The 1887-nt window shown below is 37.7% G+C and overlaps 1 protein-coding gene across 1 annotated transcript in view; it reads left to right on the top strand.

Annotated features, from left to right (window-relative positions):
* LOC119803637 (olfactory receptor 6C2-like) overlaps positions 1 to 582 on the top strand; it is a gene marked incomplete at its 5' end in the record, with an annotated part of 2172 nt that extends 1590 nt beyond the window's left edge. Inside the window, one exon of the mRNA XM_038315050.2 lies at positions 1 to 582. Coding sequence (XP_038170978.2) covers positions 1 to 582 — 582 coding nt within the window.
* Between the last annotated feature and the right edge of the window lie 1305 nt (positions 583 to 1887).

The raw sequence follows: 1887 nt of genomic DNA, 5'->3' as shown, positions 1-1887 counted from the left end.
CGCTATGTGGCCATCTGTAAACCCCTGCACTACACTGTCATCATGAGCAACACTGCCTGCAGAAGGCTCCTTCTCGGCTGTTGGATGACTGGGTTATTCGTCATTCTCCCACCCTTTAGCCTGAGCCAAAATCTGCAATTCTGTGATTCTAATGTCATTGATAGCTTTCTCTGTGACGTGTCTCCCTTCCTGAAGATCTCTTGCTCAGACACATCGGTCATTGAGCAGATGGTTATAGGCTGTGCCGTGTTGACCTTCATCACAACCCTTTTTTGTGTGGTTCTTTCCTATGTATACATAATCAGGACCATTATCAGATTCCCTTCTGCCCAGCAGAGGAAAAAGGCCTTTTCTACCTGCTCTTCCCACATGATTGTGGTGTCCATCACTTATGGCAGCTGCATCTTCATCTACGTCAAACCTTCAGCAAAGGACTCAGTGGCTATCAACAAGGGTGTGATAGTGCTGACCACGTCCATTGCTCCCATGCTGAACCCCTTCATTTACACCTTGAGGAACAAGCAAGTCAAACAGGCCTTCCATGACTCAATCAAAAAACTTGCCTTAGAATGCCGAAATTGATGATTCAAGCTTTCATAAGATAGTGAAGGCTAAGCCATCTCTAGCCATGGAAACATGCTATATTTTACAATGAATACACACTGCTAATAAAAAGTACACACCAAATAAAATTTTTAATTCGCTATGTGACTATTTATTGCTATATTTATAAGAAAAATAGTAGTGATTTTTATTTTTCTATCATAACTATCCATAACTAACTTTTTGACTCATTAAATATACATTCATTATCTCATCCATGTTACATAATCAAAATAAAACACAAAAAAGAAAAACCTTGCTCTGGTGTAGCAAGAATTCATAGAATAAATGTATAGCTAAAATGTAAAAATACATTACTATCATTGTTAAGAGTTATATGAAAGTTTAACTGAAAAGCAACAAAGCAAGCTACCTGTGAAAATGAAGATATAGATTATTACTCAAGAGGAAACTGCTAAAATCACCCCCCAAAAGATATGGAAGCCTTAGCAACTATTTTACATCAAATAACCAAAAAGTACTCAGAGTCAAACTAGTGATATTTAAATACATACATATAAATATAAATAAATATACAATATATATTTAAATATATACTGTAGGTATAACTGAAGTGTTTTTTTTAAACTCAGACTATCAGATCATTGATTCAAAAATTATACTGATGTCCAAGAAAATAAAAATGCAATGATAAATGCATAAAGATATTTATGCATTATGAAATGATAAAGATAATTCAGTATTTACAAACCAAATTCAATAGAGAAACAGAAACATTGTAGTTAACACAAGCTGAAATGAAGATGGATTACAAAATCAATATCCCAGTTAGAGAACTCAGGGTAAACGCTTATACACCTCCATACTTATAAAATGAGTCAAGCAGAAGACAAAATGTGAGAACTTGAAGAAAAACAGAGGATCTACACCAAATAAGCAAAGAATATGTTTTTTTTAAGAACACAGGAAAGGAACATATAAGAAATGTGAGGCGCCATAAAAAGACAAAATCTTTGAAGTTTAGGCACAGATGAGGACGAAGAATCCCACGACTGTGGCATGGACCAGATCTTTAACAAAATCATATAAGAAAACTTCAAGGGGAAAAATGGAAAACCACAGCATTCTCTACACTATCTGCTCATCCCCCCCAGACCTCACCCCTGCCTCCTGGCCTGTGGACCAGAGACCTGCCTGCGGCCCCACCACATCGTCCAGTGCCGGGCTGGGCGGGGTGCCTGTGTACTTATGTACCCCTTGCATACGCATGAACCTATGCAAGTACCCACCCTGGCCCTCCAGGTTTCTGTGCCCTTTGCTCAT

The sequence above is a fragment of the Arvicola amphibius genome, chromosome 17 (assembly GCF_903992535.2).
Source record: "Arvicola amphibius chromosome 17, mArvAmp1.2, whole genome shotgun sequence".
Classification (NCBI taxonomy): Eukaryota; Metazoa; Chordata; class Mammalia; order Rodentia; family Cricetidae; genus Arvicola; species Arvicola amphibius.
The sequence above is the reverse complement of the archived record's forward strand: the minus strand, read 5'-3'. Positions and strand labels throughout refer to the sequence as shown.